Genomic DNA, 18,155 nt, shown 5'->3' on the forward strand with positions numbered 1-18,155 from the left:
AGTGTAATGAAACTTTTACATTAATCATTAAAGTTTAATTTGTTATAGAAGGTTATTTAATTTATTTTTTAGATTACTAATTCACTTATTATGTTTAGCTAGTTACTTCTAATTATTTTTTAAATGGCATGATATATTAAAAACGAAAAAGGGACAAATATATCCTTATACTATAAAAAAGATTTAAATATAGCTTTCGTTATACTTTGGGTCCAAATATAGGCCTACCGTAATAGTATTAGTTCAAATATACCCCTATTCCGTTAAATTTGTTAAAGTGGACATTCAATCCTACGTGGTACTGATATTTGATAAGGTGGATGTCATGAGACATGTCAACTCAGCTCCCCTAATCCATTAAATGGTGGGAAAAAAATAGAAGGGAGGGATAAAATGAGTTAGGGGCATTAAGGTGGTATTCCCGGTGACATTCACCTCATCAAATGTCAGTGTCACGTAGGATTGGATGTCCATCTTGGACAAACCTAACGGAAGAAGGGTATATTTGAACCAATAGTATTACGGCAGGGATATATTTGGACCCAAAATATAACGAATGCTATATTTAAACCATTTCTCATAATATAAGGATATATTTGACCATTTTCCGTATTAAAAACTGCATTAAACTATCAAGTATAAAAGTCAAACATTATCTAATAGAGTATACTTTTAATGCCTATTTGGCAAAGAATCCAGCTTTTTAGAAGTCAAACATAACCATTTGATTCCCACACCTATATGTCAGACCTCCATCCTTCCTTCCAATTATCTTTTACAGGGCATTTTCTTTTTCATTTCTTTCCTTCCAGCTTTTTACTTGTAATTTCTTTATACTAAAATGTAAATAAACCACATAAATAAGACCAAGCAAACGAATTACTACTACATGATCAGTACCATTATTGCAAATGTGCGATAACTAGATTAATGCTGATGCCACACCGAGGTTCTCATCTCCCTGACCAAAAAAAAAAGAAAAGCAGTCTGTGACACTAAGCTCCCGCTATACGTTGGGTCCGGAGAAGGGCCGGACCACAAGGGTCTATTATATGCAGCATTTCCCTATATTTCTACACGAGACTGTTTTCGCGGCTCAAATCCGTGACTTCCTGATCATATGACAGCAACTTTACTAGTTATGTGAAGGCTCCCGACAATTGTTACTTTTTCATTTTTTAACTAAACTACACAAGCCAAGAAATTGATCACTATCGAAAATAAGGAACAAAAGCCATCACTAAAAAGCTGCTCATTCACTGAGCACTGGAGCAGGTATTCCACAAGTTCATGTTACAACAAAATTAAAATGCCAAACTTTTGAAAAGCTATGATGGTACAATATCAACTCTATCCCTGCTGGTGGTCTACTTCCTTGTTCCTGATTAGGGTAACAAGTTTCAACTTTGATAAATTACACTGCGCGATACATAACGCATCCTGCATTCTATCTGGGAACAATTTAATCTACTTAATCAAATAAACGAAAGCAATTGCTAGGTTCTCCAATCGTCAGCAATAGATCCAGAGTCTCCAATGATTCTATAAAGCATAGAGTATCTTTTCAAGTGATATAATTGACAGGAGAGGTTCTGTGGCCTCCGGATGAACGCGCATCAATCAATTCATGATTATACATGAAGCAGGCATTTTGACACGACGAACCTCAAAACAAAAGAATGATCACCATTACTATGACTTAGATATGAACGTGATACTCTAGTCGTTAAGTCACCATATAAGAGAAAGCAGCGTAACCAAAGTTCCCTAAAGACGTAAATTGATCTTCTCAGACCATTTAAATATATCTGAGTGAACTTGATCACCTCCCAAATCTTTGCCAGTAGCACCAGCTGCAACTCTCATAATATCTTCAATCAAAGCAAAATTTCCCATTATATCAACATGTGCACCGCTCTGAGTACCACGGCCCTCAAGAAGATTAGCAGGTGGAGCATGATCATACTCTCTTAAATAAGTCTTGATCCCTGAAGGATTAAACCTAGTTTTCCCGCGCCATCCTTTTGCACACATAAAGCCAGCACTTAAAATAGGTACCGTCTCATCGCCATCAACAGTGAAAACACCATTCTTCAAGCAACCTTCATTTCCTTCATCAGCTGAAGTATCAATCTGGAATGGAATATGACATTGTGCTATTGGTGTCTGCTTGTAAACATATGCTCTTTCAGTTGGAATGCCGACTCCATACATTGAATAAATCTCCATGTCAGGAGCATTTGGTAACCTGCAGGGTTAGTAAGGTAAACATGAAATGTCGAGGCTACTTCCTTTTATAACATAAATGTCGAGGGAAAAGAGACTAGACGAGAAAAGATCTCTTTTCCACCAAGTAAAAGAAAAACGAAGAGCCATTTTCTACCTGTGAAATATCAAGTAATAAGAGGCATCATCTGTACAACTACAACAACAACTCAGTGAAATCTCACAAGTGGGCTCTGGAGATGGTAAAATGTACGCAGACCTTACCCCTACCCTGGGGAGCTAGAGAGCATCCGTACAAAGACTATGAACTAAAATAATATGGAGACAGAAGTGCAAGAGGAAGAGCTCACTTTGTTTCCAATGGATTTGACCAGTATTTGTTGTGTGAAAACTTTGGATCATCCAAATCTTGAGCTATCCCATATGAAAATTGAGCATCTCCGCGAGCCATCATTTTTGGGGCAACAAAGTTGAGCAAATCCAAAATATCACCAGCTGTATAAACCTTGTATTCTTCCACTGCTTTGATACCAGCAACACCCATGTCATAGTATTCGGTCCACACATCGCATGTGTTATTTGCAACGTTTGTGCCCTTCACTGCACCCTGCATGTAAAAAAACGCTAGCTACTTCCAGGTAACAACAAGTGAGTGGGAAAGATATAATTTCGCAAAGCTTGTAAGTACCAGATATTAAGGCATAAATTGATATGTCAAAATATTGGAACTTAGTATAATAAGCTTATGAACACGAACCACAGAAAGACATAGATTTAGACATCACATATTATTCACCTTAGTTGCCATTCAGTTAAATCCTGTGGGACTGCTGAATTATGTTCATCTTATATGTGTTTCTGTTGAACCGCTATGTAGTTATTATTTTTATTTGTTTTTCTTTGCTGTACAAGGATCAAAATGTCTAGCATTTCCCTTGATGTTTGCAGACTTAAAACATTTCTAGAAAAGTCATCATAGAATATAAAGGATGAAGGTGGAAACTATCATATCCTATACCTACATAACACCAAGCACATCTGCTCGGGTTTTAAGATAGGAAACCATGTATGATGCATCCCATATGCATATACGATTCATCTTTGGCAATTCTCAAATCAGAAATGTAATGTTAAGTGACAGATCTACCAATGCTATGCCTCACAAGTGTTTTTCTCAAGCAAAAAAAAGCAGAAACCTTAAATGAACCAGAATAAGAACTTTCTGTCAAAGCACTAATTCTTTTACAGATAATAAATCTATTGGTGCTCTTTCATGTTTATCTTGAGTCTTAAAAGTTCTAATTTGCAAAGTGTCCTTAAAACTGTCATCCATAATCTTCAAATGACCCACAATAGACTCAAAGTTGAAACAAATAGAAGAAAGAATGGAAATACGTATAGAACGAAAAACAAGGAGCAGTTAGAGTTCTGATTAGCATTACTCTGAAGTCGATCCTCTTAAGATCTGAGGAATGTCTCTGTGGTGCATCCTTTCCAAATGCTATCATCCTTCCATAATTAATATATTTTCCTTTAGATTCTATCGTTTGATTGTCATTACGACTTGATATCTGATTATTGTTGTCTCGTAGCTTTCTTTTGCAAGGAGAATAGCCTTCTTCAGGTGACCAGTCAATACCACCCCAAATCGTCTCTCCTCCTTTTGGTATCATAGACATGGTTGAATCCCATGTTCGCAGCATCTTCATTAAGTGCGGTAGTGTTTGAATACGAAATAAATCCTTGTCCATAACAGCCGGTGCTATAGCCCTGAAATATAAGGTGAATTACTAACAAACAAGGAGAACTACAAAGGAAGAAGGAACATATTACACGCAAAAGTAATTCAGAACATATTACTTAAAATCATTTACATATAGCATTTAGTTTTAAAGCATAAAAAGCTATCAAATAGTATCTTGCGGAACATCAGGGATTCATACTGGAAAGTTGAGGGAAAAGGAAATAAGGATGTATGTCACATGTTCAACTGCAGTTACTACTCAACCGACTAGTATTAGCTAAGAAGAGCTGGTAAGGTTTCAGAACACAAGACAAAAACAACAACAAAAAACAAACCCAATGTAATCCCACAGGTGGAGTATGGGGAGGGTGATGTGTACGCAGACTGTACCTTGTGAAGGTAGAGAGGCTGTTTCCGATAGACTCTCAGCTCATTTCAAAAACATAAGACGAAAGCACAAAAAAAAAGAAAAACTCCCAACATCAACAGAAATTTGATGCATTACACTACTTCTAGAAACGAAGAAATGATTTAAGTTGAAGTTTGGAGGGGATTTTTCCCCTATAAAAGAAGGCCTAATGTTTAGGATTGAGACACACCTCTCATTTGCCTTCTCATCTGTTTAAGGCATTTGTATCTTCTCTCTTTAGTATTATTTCACTTGTATTTTGGAGTGGAATAAAATATTTGGTTGTGTCCGAGGAGTAGGCAGAATTAGCCGAACCTCGTAAATTCTGGTGTTCCCTTTATTATTGCTTTATTGTCTTATTTATTATTTGGTGGCTGTCATAATTTTTGGTATAGTAGTTGTGACTTATTCACACTCTATACATTTGGCTTCCGCAACAATTGGTATCAGAGCCAAGGTACTGTCTAAGTATGCTCTGTGGTTGCAGCATAGTCTGATCTTCCACATCAGAAAAGATTTATCTTGGTAACTGAGTCAAGGTTCTGTCTGAGTATGCTCTGTGGTTGCAGCTTAGTCTGATCTTCCACACCAGAAAGGAAATAATCTTGATTTGTGTCGTCAGCTATTAAATAATATTTGTGTCAAAGATGGGAGACAATAAACAAGAAGAATCTACATCAAGTGTCAACAATACGTCATCATTGGCATCTTCGCTTATGACAAGAATTGTGTCAAATGCGAAATTTGCGGTCGAAATATTTGACGGGTCCGGACATTTTGGGATGTGGCAAGGCGAGGTTCTAGATGTCCTTTTTCAACAAGGGCTAGATCTGGCCATTGAAGAAAAGAAACCAGATGTTATTGGAGAAGAAGATTGGAGAATTATCAACCGTGTTGCTTGCGGTACCATTCGATCCTACCTTGCTAGAGAGCAGAAATATCCATACACAAAGGAAACTTCTGCATGTAAATTATGGAAAGCACTGGAGGATAAATTTTTGAAGAAAAACAGTCAAAATAAATTGTACATGAAGAAGAGACTGTTTCACTTCACCTATGTTCCTGGTACCACGATGAATGAACATATCACCAGTTTCAATAAGTTGGTTACAGATTTGCAAAATATGGATACAACTTATGATGATGGTGACTTGGCCTTGATGTTGTTGGCGTCACTTCCTGATGAGTACGAGCACCTTGAAACTACTCTACTCCATGGAAATGACGAAGTTTCTCTCAGAGAAGTTTGTTCGGCTTTGTACAGCTATGAACAAAGAAAGCGAGAAAAACAGAAGGGCGGAGAAGGAGAAGCACTATTTGTGAGGGGTCGTCCTCAAAATCAAACGAGGACAAAGAAGGGAAGATCCAAGTCAAGATCCAGACCCAGCAAAGATGAATGTGCCTTTTGTCGAGAAAAAGGGCACTGGAAGAAAGACTGTCCGAAGTTGAAGAATAAGGCCAAACATAACAATGGAAAGGCCATTATGGATTCAAATGTAGCTGATTGTGATGATTCAGACTTCTCATTAGTTACAACAGAGTCATCAACATCTTCAGACATATGGTTGATGGACTCGGCTTGTAGCTATCATATGTGTCCCAACAGGGACTGGTTCGTGGAATTTCAAGAAGGAGAATATGGAGTCGTCCACACAGCGGATAACAGCCCTCTTACCTCATATGGCATTGGTTCAATACGATTAAGGAACCATGATGGAATGATCAGAACATTGATAGATGTTCGATATGTACCGGATTTGAAGAAGAATCTCATCTCTGTGGGAGCCCTAGAATCAAAAGGGTTCAAAATCATTGCAGAAAATGGAGTGATGAGAGTATGCTCCGGTGCACTAGTGGTAATGAAGGCTAATCGGAAGAATAATAATATGTACCGCTATCGTGGCAGTACAGTTATTGGGACAGCGACAGTGACATCCAGTGACGACAAAGAGGCAGAAGCAACCAAGCTATGGCACATGCGCTTGGGACATGCTGGAGGAAAATCCTTGAAAACTCTATCAGATCAAGGATTGTTAAAAGGAGTAAAGGCTTGCAACTTGGAGTTTTGTGAGCATTGTGTCAAAGGGAAACAGACAAGGGTTAAATTTGGTACAGCGATCCATAATACTAAAGGCATTTTGGATTATGTACACTCTGATGTTTGGGGTCCTTCCAAAACACCTTCATTGGGTGGGAAGCACTATTTTGTAACCTTTGTTGATGATTTTTCTCGAAGAGTGTGGGTGTATACAATGAAAAACAAAGATGAAGTGCTGGGAATTTTTCTCAAATGGAAGACGATGGTGGAGAATCAAACAGGCAGGAGGATCAAGTGTATTCGCACAGACAATGGAGGTGAATACAAAAATGATCATTTCAATAAGGTCTGTGAAAATGATGGCATCGTCCGACACTTCACTGTTAGACATACACCACAACAGAATGGAGTGGCAGAACGTATGAACCGGACCTTGCTGGAGAAGGTACGGTGTATGTTGTCCAATGCTGGCTTGGGCAAAGAATTTTGGGCTGAGGCAATTACATATGCATGCCACCTCATTAATCGTCTACCATCTGCTGCTATTGATGGCAAAACACCATTTGAAAAATGGTACGGAAAACCTGCTGTAGATTATAACTCTTTGCACGTGTTTGGCTCAACTGCATATTATCATGTGACGGAGTCAAAATTGGATCCAAGGGCAAAGAAGGCTATTTTTATGGGAATTACTTCTGGAGTCAAAGGATATCGCTTATGGTGCCCTATGACAAAGAAAGTAATATTCAGCAGAGATGTTACCTTTGATGAATTTGCTATGGTAAATAAGGTAACAGAAGATACCAAACAAAATGAAGGTGCTTCTAAGCAGGTGGAGTTTGAGGGAAAATTTATTTTTCCTACACAAGAAGCAGAGGAGGAAACAAATGAAGATTACCCTCTGGAAGGAGAGCCAGTAGAGGAGATTCCAACTCAGGAATCTCAACAACAACTTGAATCAATAGCAACCAGCAGGCCAAAAAGAACAATAACGAAACCTGTTCGTCTCATAGAGACGGTTGCTTGTGCAACCTCAATTGTAGCTGATGATGTTCCTACTACTTATAAAGACGCTGTTCAAAGTTCAGAAGAAGATAAGTGGAGGATTGCCATGAATGATGAGATACAGTCCCTTCATCAGAATCATACATGGAGATTGGCCAATCTCCCGAAGGGAAAGAAAGCAATTGGGTGCAAATGGGTATTTGCAAAGAAGGAAGGATTTCCTAACCAAGTAGATGTTCGCTACAAAGCAAGATTGGTGGCCAAAGGATATGCTCAAAAGGAGGGAATTGATTACAATGAAGTGTTTTCTCCAGTTGTAAAACATTCCTCCATTAGAATTATGTTGGCTTTGGTAGCACAATTGGATTTGGAACTAGTTCAGATGGATGTAAAAACTGCGTTTTTACATGGAAACTTGGAGGAGGAAATCTACATGACTCAGCCAGAAGGATTCAAAGTTGCTGGAAAAGAAAATATGGTGTGCAAACTTGAAAAATCGTTGTACGGATTGAAACAATCTTCTAGACAATGGTACAAGCGATTTGACGAGTTTATGTTGCGGCAAGGGTACAAGAGAAGCAAATACGATCATTGTGTGTATTTGCACAAGCTTAAAGATGGTTCCTTTGTATATCTTCTCCTATATGTTGATGATATGTTGATAGCTTCCAAGAATTCGGAAGAAATTGATAAGTTGAAGATTCAACTGAAGAAGGAGTTCGAGATGAAGGATTTGGGTGAGGCAAAGAAAATTCTTGGCATGGAGATAATTAGAGATAGACGTTCAAAGAAACTCTGTTTATCTCAAAAGGAATATTTGAAGAGAGTACTTCAACGTTTTGGCATAGATGACAAGACTAAGCCAGTTAGTACTCCACTTGCTTCCCATTTTAAGCTAAGTACTACTATGTCGCCAATGGATGAAGCTGAACGAGAGTATATGTCAAAGGTACCATACGCAAATGTTGTTGGTAGCTTGATGTATGCAATGGTTTGCACAAGGCCTGACATTTCACAAGCTGTTGGAGTTATTAGCAGATATATGCACAATCCAGGGAAGGAGCATTGGCAAGCTGTGAAGTGGATTCTACGGTATATTCATAATACTGTAGATGTCGGGTTAGTTTTTGAGCAGGAAGACAATCAGTCTGTAGTTGGATATTGTGACTCAGATTTTGCGGGTGATATGGACAAACGAAGATCAACTACTGGTTATGTGTTTACTTTTGCAAAGGCACCAGTTAGTTGGAAGTCTACTTTGCAGTCAACAGTTGCTTTGTCTACAACAGAGGCAGAGTACATGGCTATTACAGATGCTGTGAAAGAGGCAATTTGGCTTCAAGGATTGCTAAAGGAGCTTGGTGTTGAACAAAAAGGTATCACAATTTTTTGTGATAGTCAAAGTGCTATTCAATTAGCGAAGAACCAAGTTTATCATGCAAGGACGAAGCACATTGATGTTCGGTATCATTTCGTACGAGAAATCATAGAAGAAGGTGGAGTCACGGTGAAGAAAATTCATACTACAGAGAATCCTGCTGATATGCTGACAAAGGTGGTGACTGCGGTCAAGTTTCAACATTGTTTGGATTTGATCAACATTGTTGAACACTGAAGATTGAAGATGAAGACACAACCAAAATTTGTTATTGAGAGAGAATTGAAAATGTGGAATTTTGCCAAGGTGGAGATTTGTTGAAGTTTGGCAAAATGCCAAAGTCCCACATTGGTTGGGAGTTAAGTTTGGAGGGGATTTTTCCCCTATAAAAGAAGGCCTAATGTTTAGGATTGAGACACACCTCTCATTTGCCTTCTCATCTGTTTAAGGCATTTGTATCTTCTCTCTTTAGTATTATTTCACTTGTATTTTGGAGTGGAATAAAATATTTGGTTGTGTCCGAGGAGTAGGCAGAATTAGCCGAACCTCGTAAATTCTGGTGTTCCCTTTATTATTGCTTTATTGTCTTATTTATTATTTGGTGGCTGTCATAATTTTTGGTATAGTAGTTGTGACTTATTCACACTCTATACATTTGGCTCAGCAGGATTCTCTGTAGTATGAATTTTCTTCACCGTGACTCCACCTTCTTCTATGATTTCTCGTACGAAATGATACCGAACATCAATGTGCTTCGTCCTTGCATGATAAACTTGGTTCTTCGCTAATTGAATAGCACTTTGACTATCACAAAAAATTGTGATACCTTTTTGTTCAACACCAAGCTCCTTTAGCAATCCTTGAAGCCAAATTGCCTCTTTCACAGCATCTGTAATAGCCATGTACTCTGCCTCTGTTGTAGACAAAGCAACTGTTGACTGCAAAGTAGACTTCCAACTAACTGGTGCCTTTGCAAAAGTAAACACATAACCAGTAGTTGATCTTCGTTTGTCCATATCACCCGCAAAATCTGAGTCACAATATCCAACTACAGACTGATTGTCTTCCTGCTCAAAAACTAACCCGACATCTACAGTATTATGAATATACCGTAGAATCCACTTCACAGCTTGCCAATGCTCCTTCCCTGGATTGTGCATATATCTGCTAATAACTCCAACAGCTTGTGAAATGTCAGGCCTTGTGCAAACCATTGCATACATCAAGCTACCAACAACATTTGCGTATGGTACCTTTGACATATACTCTCGTTCAGCTTCATCCATTGGCGACATAGTAGTACTTAGCTTAAAATGGGAAGCAAGTGGAGTACTAACTGGCTTAGTCTTGTCATCTATGCCAAAACGTTGAAGTACTCTCTTCAAATATTCCTTTTGAGATAAACAGAGTTTCTTTGAACGTCTATCTCTAATTATCTCCATGCCAAGAATTTTCTTTGCCTCACCCAAATCCTTCATCTCGAACTCCTTCTTCAGTTGAATCTTCAACTTATCAATTTCTTCCGAATTCTTGGAAGCTATCAACATATCATCAACATATAGGAGAAGATATACAAAGGAACCATCTTTAAGCTTGTGCAAATACACACAATGATCGTATTTGCTTCTCTTGTACCCTTGCCGCAACATAAACTCGTCAAATCGCTTGTACCATTGTCTAGAAGATTGTTTCAATCCGTACAACGATTTTTCAAGTTTGCACACCATATTTTCTTTTCCAGCAACTTTGAATCCTTCTGGCTGAGTCATGTAGATTTCCTCCTCCAAGTTTCCATGTAAAAACGCAGTTTTTACATCCATCTGAACTAGTTCCAAATCCAATTGTGCTACCAAAGCCAACATAATTCTAATGGAGGAATGTTTTACAACTGGAGAAAACACTTCATTGTAATCAATTCCCTCCTTTTGAGCATATCCTTTGGCCACCAATCTTGCTTTGTAGCGAACATCTACTTGGTTAGGAAATCCTTCCTTCTTTGCAAATACCCATTTGCACCCAATTGCTTTCTTTCCCTTCGGGAGATTGGCCAATCTCCATGTATGATTCTGATGAAGGGACTGTATCTCATCATTCATGGCAATCCTCCACTTATCTTCTTCTGAACTTTGAACAGCGTCTTTATAAGTAGTAGGAACATCATCAGCTACAATTGAGGTTGCACAAGCAACCGTCTCTATGAGACGAACAAGTTTCGTTATTGTTCTTTTTGGCCTGCTGGTTGCTATTGATTCAAGTTGTTGTTGAGATTCCTGAGTTGGAATCTCCTCTACTGGCTCTCCTTCCAGAGGGTAATCTTCATTTGTTTCCTCCTCTGCTTCTTGTGTAGGAAAAATAAATTTTCCCTCAAACTCCACCTGCTTAGAAGCACCTTCATTTTGTTTGGTATCTTCTGTTACCTTATTTACCATAGCAAATTCATCAAAGGTAACATCTCTGCTGAATATTACTTTCTTTGTCATAGGGCACCATAAGCGATATCCTTTGACTCCAGAAGTAATTCCCATAAAAATAGCCTTCTTTGCCCTTGGATCCAATTTTGACTCCGTCACATGATAATATGCAGTTGAGCCAAACACGTGCAAAGAGTTATAATCTACAGCAGGTTTTCCGTACCATTTTTCAAATGGTGTTTTGCCATCAATAGCAGCAGATGGTAGACGATTAATGAGGTGGCATGCATATGTAATTGCCTCAGCCCAAAATTCTTTGCCCAAGCCAGCATTGGACAACATACACCGTACCTTCTCCAGCAAGGTCCGGTTCATACGTTCTGCCACTCCATTCTGTTGTGGTGTATGTCTAACAGTGAAGTGTCGGACGATGCCATCATTTTCACAGACCTTATTGAAATGATCATTTTTGTATTCACCTCCATTGTCTGTGCGAATACACTTGATCCTCCTGCCTGTTTGATTCTCCACCATCGTCTTCCATTTGAGAAAAATTCCCAGCACTTCATCTTTGTTTTTCATTGTATACACCCACACTCTTCGAGAAAAATCATCAACAAAGGTTACAAAATAGTGCTTCCCACCCAATGAAGGTGTTTTGGAAGGACCCCAAACATCAGAGTGTACATAATCCAAAATGCCTTTAGTATTATGGATCGCTGTACCAAATTTAACCCTTGTCTGTTTCCCTTTGACACAATGCTCACAAAACTCCAAGTTGCAAGCCTTTACTCCTTTTAACAATCCTTGATCTGATAGAGTTTTCAAGGATTTTCCTCCAGCATGTCCCAAGCGCATGTGCCATAGCTTGGTTGCTTCTGCCTCTTTGTCGTCACTGGATGTCACTGTCGCTGTCCCAATAACTGTACTGCCACGATAGCGGTACATATTATTATTCTTCCGATTAGCCTTCATTACCACTAGTGCACCGGAGCATACTCTCATCACTCCATTTTCTGCAATGATTTTGAACCCTTTTGATTCTAGGGCTCCCACAGAGATGAGATTCTTCTTCAAATCCGGTACATATCGAACATCTATCAATGTTCTGATCATTCCATCATGGTTCCTTAATCGTATTGAACCAATGCCATATGAGGTAAGAGGGCTGTTATCCGCTGTGTGGACGACTCCATATTCTCCTTCTTGAAATTCCACGAACCAGTCCCTGTTGGGACACATATGATAGCTACAAGCCGAGTCCATCAACCATATGTCTGAAGATGTTGATGACTCTGTTGTAACTAATGAGAAGTCTGAATCATCACAATCAGCTACATTTGAATCCATAATGGCCTTTCCATTGTTATGTTTGGCCTTATTCTTCAACTTCGGACAGTCTTTCTTCCAGTGCCCTTTTTCTCGACAAAAGGCACATTCATCTTTGCTGGGTCTGGATCTTGACTTGGATCTTCCCTTCTTTGTCCTCGTTTGATTTTGAGGACGACCCCTCACAAATAGTGCTTCTCCTTCTCCGCCCTTCTGTTTTTCTCGCTTTCTTTGTTCATAGCTGTACAAAGCCGAACAAACTTCTCTGAGAGAAACTTCGTCATTTCCATGGAGTAGAGTAGTTTCAAGGTGCTCGTACTCATCAGGAAGTGACGCCAACAACATCAAGGCCAAGTCACCATCATCATAAGTTGTATCCATATTTTGCAAATCTGTAACCAACTTATTGAAACTGGTGATATGTTCATTCATCGTGGTACCAGGAACATAGGTGAAGTGAAACAGTCTCTTCTTCATGTACAATTTATTTTGACTGTTTTTCTTCAAAAATTTATCCTCCAGTGCTTTCCATAATTTACTTGCAGAAGTTTCCTTTGTGTATGGATATTTCTGCTCTCTAGCAAGGTAGGATCGAATGGTACCGCAAGCAACACGGTTGATAATTCTCCAATCTTCTTCTCCAATAACATCTGGTTTCTTTTCTTCAATGGCCAGATCTAGCCCTTGTTGAAAAAGGACATCTAGAACCTCGCCTTGCCACATCCCAAAATGTCCGGACCCGTCAAATATTTCGACCGCAAATTTCGCATTTGACACAATTCTTGTCATAAGCGAAGATGCCAATGATGACGTATTGTTGACACTTGATGTAGATTCTTCTTGTTTATTGTCTCCCATCTTTGACACAAATATTATTTAATAGCTGACGACACAAATCAAGATTATTTCCTTTCTGGTGTGGAAGATCAGACTAAGCTGCAACCACAGAGCATACTCAGACAGAACCTTGACTCAGTTACCAAGATAAATCTTTTCTGATGTGGAAGATCAGACTATGCTGCAACCACAGAGCATACTTAGACAGTACCTTGGCTCTGATACCAATTGTTGCGGAAGCCAAATGTATAGAGTGTGAATAAGTCACAACTACTATACCAAAAATTATGACAGCCACCAAATAATAAATAAGACAATAAAGCAATAATAAAGGGAACACCAGAATTTACGAGGTTCGGCTAATTCTGCCTACTCCTCGGACACAACCAAATATTTTATTCCACTCCAAAATACAAGTGAAATAATACTAAAGAGAGAAGATACAAATGCCTTAAACAGATGAGAAGGCAAATGAGAGGTGTGTCTCAATCCTAAACATTAGGCCTTCTTTTATAGGGGAAAAATCCCCTTCAAACTTAACTCCCAACCAATGTGGGACTTTGGCATTTTGCCAAACTTCAACACTATGAACCAGGTTTACCTGGCAACAGCAATATCCCGCGCTTCTGCTGAGAAAAGCGAAGCTAGTGCTTTAGGAACACCAAGAAATGGCCCGCCAATATTCATCACTGCTTTAATATGCTTGGCACACCAATCAGGACCACCCCCACCACCCATCGGAGCCGGTGTCTCCACCCATTTCATAAAATGCAGAAAGTATATAGCCCCCATAGAATGTGGAACAATGACTGCCTTATTGCCTTTATTAGCTGCAACCATCAGTTCTATTTTGCTTTTTATATGACTTAGCGTCTGGTCGCGCACCTGATGAAATGAATTGAGCATTATCATTACAATTGATTAAGAAAACAACAAAGTTCAAGCGCAAGGACAACCCCGAACAAAGTGACATTTATACCTCAGTATTCTGAAATGAAAGCCTCCAGTCATATGCAGCCATATACATTGTTTTCTCCTCATATCCTATTTGCGCCAAATTAGCAATCAAAACTGCCCAGACAAAATATCCAGGTGCAAAGTAATCAGCAGCAACAAGTCCAGCAACTGGCCTAATCCTAATACCTGGAGGATCCAATCCAGATTCATTGTCCAATGACATGTGTTCCACCCAGCACAATGGTCTGTAACCATCATACACAATAAATGAAAATCAAAAGTAACTTTTTTGCGACGTTGTTGAAGACATAATTAAATAATTAAAAGTATACTCTCTCAAACAGTTTAAGCTTTTAAATAAGATAGTCACACAGTTCAACATATTATCAGAGCTGGCAAGAGGTCTTAGACTTGTGTCTCACCACCACCTATTAAAAAGTATTAAGCCCGCACGTGAGAGAGGAATCTTAGTAGCTCAGTTGGTTGGTTACCTGAACTTTCACCTAGTTGGTAACGACTCGATTCCCACCTTGTAATCTCCTCCCCATTTTCCCTTCTCCTACCCCTATATATAAAGGAAAGGAAAACAAAACAGCACGTAAGGGTGTGTTGATGACATAATTAAGTAACTAAAGTGTACTCTCTCTAACAACTTAAGCTTTTAAACGAGATAGTCACACAATTCAATATGTTATCAAAGCCGACAAGAGGTCCTGGATTTGTATCTAACCGCCACCTAATTCGCCCATGAAAAAGAATTAACCCTCACGTGAGGGGCGTGTTGATGACATAATCAAGTAATTAAAAGTGTACTCTCACTAACAATGATCACATTATCGCGCAATTTAACAAAATTAAAGTATCATACCTTTTGTATACTTCTCCAAAAGTGCCACCCCAGAGCCGTTTTCGAAACAATCCGTCAGCACATTGATGTCCTTCCCATAACTCAAGGCCACAAGTAACAATTCCAGGAACAAAAACTACTGGATGTTTAGCCATTAATCCTTCTTTTCGTAACTTAACACCAGGGGGATCAGCTACTGGCCCATTAATCGCCTCTGTTACGTACTGAGGAAAAGACGCTGGCATTGCATTGTATGAAAATAACAAAATCCACCACACAGTGCATATGCATCCTACAAACCAACAACAACTATCAATACATGACCATTTCTGCTTGGTTCTAACGTTACTATTCTTAATTTTCTTATCATCTTCATCGTCTGTTATGTCATGCTGATGAATTTCATTTTCGGGTGCTTTTCTTCTTCTAATTAACTCCATTTATCTCTCTAATTAGCGTTAATTTTTTTTATACGTAATTAAAGTTAGTGTTGATGGATGCAAATATTTTATGTGTATAGCAGATTAGCAGTGTACCTTCCCATAATGGCGGATCAAGATTTCTAATTAGTGGATATAAATACAACATTTGTACTCGCTACTTCTACTTTATCGTAAATAAATATGTTTATGCTAAATAAATAATATCTTTGTAAAACAATTCAAATAACGCAATTTGAAGACAGCAAGTCGGCACTCACATGGCTTCCTATGAGCTTGGTAGAGCATTCGTATAATAATAATAATAATAATAATAATAATAATAATAATAATAATAATAATAATAATAATAATAATAATAATAATAATAATAATAATCGGTTCCATCTATTATTTGAGCTTCGTTCTTATCTTTTGCGTATTTACAGAAGAGGATGGTGCTATTTATACATTATACTTCTTTACAATTTTAAAATTAAGAAAATGATCGTTTTAGATCTTTTATGTGTAAAAGTAAATCTTCCGCATATAGTTAGTTGGGTCATAAAACTAAAAATAAATATGCAAAGAGCAAAATCATTGACCCGAATAGATGTTAGTTCTAGCGTCAGCCCAATTTGTCCCACCACATGGCTGATTTATGCAAAAGTCCCTTTTTAGGTCCGGAAATCCTTGGAGCAATGATAAAATTATTTTTGTTTGACTTATAGGTCACAGGTTAAAATCGTAGAATCAACCAGTACTTGCATTAGAATAGGTTATTTGCATCACGTCCCTTGCAGTATGGCTCTTTCCGAATCTTGCAGCACGGAACGGAACGACTTATACACTAGGCTGCCCTTTTTTTTTCGGCAAACGCTTAGATTTTGTTTCTATTTTAGAAGGTTAGTGCAAATATAGGCTATAGCTCTTAGAAAATTCTATTTCCGAATAAACATTAGGCTCAGGTCTAATATTTGTTCATTTAATTTTCAATTTGATCCACCTTAAAGACGAAATTTAAGATTGTGGTCTAACATTTTCGATAATCTACAAAAATTTAAAATTGAGTCTTATGTTTTGTCTTATAAGATTCTTCGTTTGCTCAAATTAATCTTAAGATTGTGGTCCAAAAGGTACATAATTTGCAAGAGAAAAAAAGGCCATTTATTAAACAATTTATACAAAAAATGGACAACCAGTGAATTTTTTTTATTTATGCAAATGTCCATTTTTAAAGTCATTGTTTAGATATTTTTCCCCCTATTTCATAAAGTTGTGCAAATATAACCCTTGAAAAATTACCTCCATCTCGACAATGCTAGGCTCGGATCGAATATTTGCTCATACAATTTTTAGTTTGCTCACAAAATATTAAACTATGGTCTAACACCTATAATAATTTAAATTTTTTTACACTTTTTCAGTTTGCTCACACAATATTAGACTTGGTTTAATATATGCAACAACTTACAAAATTTTAGACCATGGTCTATTATTTTCTTATTAGATTTTTAGTTTGCTCAAAATGGACCTTTAGACGGAGGGCTTAAAGGTCCATCAATTGTAAAAGAAATAAAATTAGAGTCATTTTGTTAAACAAGTTGATACAAAAGGAAAAAAAATTATAAAAACATGACACCATAAAGCGGTGATCTTGAATTTTAGTCTCCCGCCTGTCCCATGGGCAAGCCTTCAAGGTTAAAAAAGAATTTTTTTGGTCATGGGGCAAAACTTGTTAAACTTAAGGTTTACTATTAGAGCAAGCAGGGTCTAATATTCAAGATCGCCTACTTCCATGGTCATTCTTGTAAATCACCATACAAAAAAGGACAACCAGGGAAAATTTTACAAAGAATTAACCTAAATAGCTGTCATCTAATCTCTTAAACTAAAAATATTTGACGGATGTATAATTCATGAATAATATGTGTATAATCAATATATAATCTATGTATACCAGCTACAAAAAATAAATATTGAATCTAGCCGGCTATTTATGTAATACTTTTTGGTGGTGGGCAAAAGTAAAGCATTTAGATTACAGGCCAACTCTTGGCATAGCTCTACTTTAGGGGACAAAAAGTATAATATATCCCATAAAGGAAACTCAACTTTGTTCTCCTTACCCCGTTGTCCCGTGCAATTTTAGTCTTATTTCAGAACTTTGGATTCATCAAAGATATTTAAACATAATAATACCATATGGCTGGAAACTGAGCTAGCTACTTCATTCACGTTTTTTTTTTTAACGCAACACATGAATATATTATATTAGTTATAATAGAATAAAAAACTATATAGGCATAATAGATGTTTTAGGGCATTACTGTTGCCCACAGTGGCCAAATAGTTACAAATATTTGTAGAAATACTCCTAGCACTATTACAAACTCCATGCTTGTTCTTGATCACTTCTTGTTCGACAAAAAAGGGTGGACAGGCATGGTAAAAACACGTTGATGATGGTGGGTTCTTGATAGCTTACTTGGCCAGTAAATGTGTCACCTCATTTCCTTCCCTGAAATGATGCTTCAAATGTGGGAGCTTCAATT

At 37.8% G+C, this 18,155-nt stretch overlaps 1 protein-coding gene across 1 annotated transcript; it reads right to left on the reverse strand.

The window, feature by feature from the left end:
• Positions 1 to 1,221: 1,221 nt before the first annotated feature.
• LOC104220307 (phospholipid:diacylglycerol acyltransferase 1-like) lies at positions 1,222 to 15,644 on the reverse strand. The gene is made up of 6 exons (XM_009771148.1): positions 15,203 to 15,644; positions 14,357 to 14,579; positions 13,979 to 14,262; positions 3,669 to 3,996; positions 2,577 to 2,833; positions 1,222 to 2,248 (listed from the first exon to the last, which is right to left on the reverse strand). The coding sequence occupies exons 1-6, from the start codon at positions 15,619 to 15,621 to the stop codon at positions 1,768 to 1,770; spliced, it is 1,992 nt and encodes a 663-aa protein (XP_009769450.1). The 5' UTR covers positions 15,622 to 15,644; the 3' UTR covers positions 1,222 to 1,767.
• Between the last annotated feature and the right edge of the window lie 2,511 nt (positions 15,645 to 18,155).

Source organism: Nicotiana sylvestris, chromosome 6 (assembly GCF_000393655.2).
Source record: "Nicotiana sylvestris chromosome 6, ASM39365v2, whole genome shotgun sequence".
In the NCBI taxonomy this organism is placed as follows: domain Eukaryota; kingdom Viridiplantae; phylum Streptophyta; class Magnoliopsida; order Solanales; family Solanaceae; genus Nicotiana; species Nicotiana sylvestris.

Bases quoted from the DNA above. Each gene is read 5' to 3' on its own strand.
- LOC104220307 (XM_009771148.1), bottom strand. From the start codon at position 15,621: ATGGAGTTAATTAGAAGAAGAAAAGCACCCGAAAATGAAATTCATCAG. The intron at 14,263-14,356 runs GTATAAATGTCA...TCATTTCATCAG, and splicing joins TTTCATTTCAGAATACTGAG to GTGCGCGACCAGACGCTAAG. The intron at 2,834-3,668 runs GTAATGCTAATC...TTTTACATGCAG, and splicing joins TTAAGAGGATCGACTTCAGA to GGTGCAGTGAAGGGCACAAA.